Consider the following 386-nt stretch of genomic DNA (forward strand, 5'->3'; position numbering starts at 1 on the left):
CCCCTTTCCCCCCCTTCCCCTCCCTCCATCCCCCCTTTCCTCCTCCTCCTCTTTTTTAGAAGCAGCAATCGGAGATGGATGTCTCTCTTTGCCCTACCAAGTGCACTTTCTGGAGGGTATTTTTGCTCTGGAGCATTTGGGGAGACTATCTGCTTTCGGTGCTGGCTTGCCCTGCTAATTGTCTTTGCAGCAAGACAGACATCAGTTGCAAGAAGCCGGATGATGGGAACCTCTTCCCTCTCTTGGAAGGGCAGGATTCAGGCAGCAGCAATGGCAACACGAGCATCAATATCACGGACATCTCAAGGAACATCACTTCCATGTAAGTGGGGGTTCCCCCCCCGGGCTCTCCCGGGGTGCCGTCCCCTCCCGGCGGCAGGGTGCCG

The 386-nt window shown here is 56.5% G+C and overlaps 1 protein-coding gene across 5 annotated transcripts in view; it reads left to right on the top strand.

The window, feature by feature from the left end:
- Positions 1-4: 4 nt before the first annotated feature.
- The window catches only part of NTRK3 (neurotrophic receptor tyrosine kinase 3), a 224,871-nt gene continuing 224,489 nt past the window's right edge, over positions 5-386 (top strand). For 4 of the 5 annotated variants that reach the window (XM_009276578.2, XM_009276576.2, XM_009276579.2 and 1 more), the window contains exon 1: positions 75-322. In XM_009276578.2, coding sequence (XP_009274853.1) covers positions 75-322 — 248 coding nt within the window. Of the gene's footprint in view, positions 323-386 lie in introns of all 5 variants that reach the window. The other variant, XM_009276575.1, reaches the window with a different exon arrangement.

Source organism: Aptenodytes forsteri, unplaced genomic scaffold (genome assembly GCF_000699145.1).
Source record: "Aptenodytes forsteri isolate BGI_AS27 unplaced genomic scaffold, ASM69914v1 Scaffold1, whole genome shotgun sequence".
Lineage (NCBI taxonomy): Eukaryota > Metazoa > Chordata > Aves > Sphenisciformes > Spheniscidae > Aptenodytes > Aptenodytes forsteri.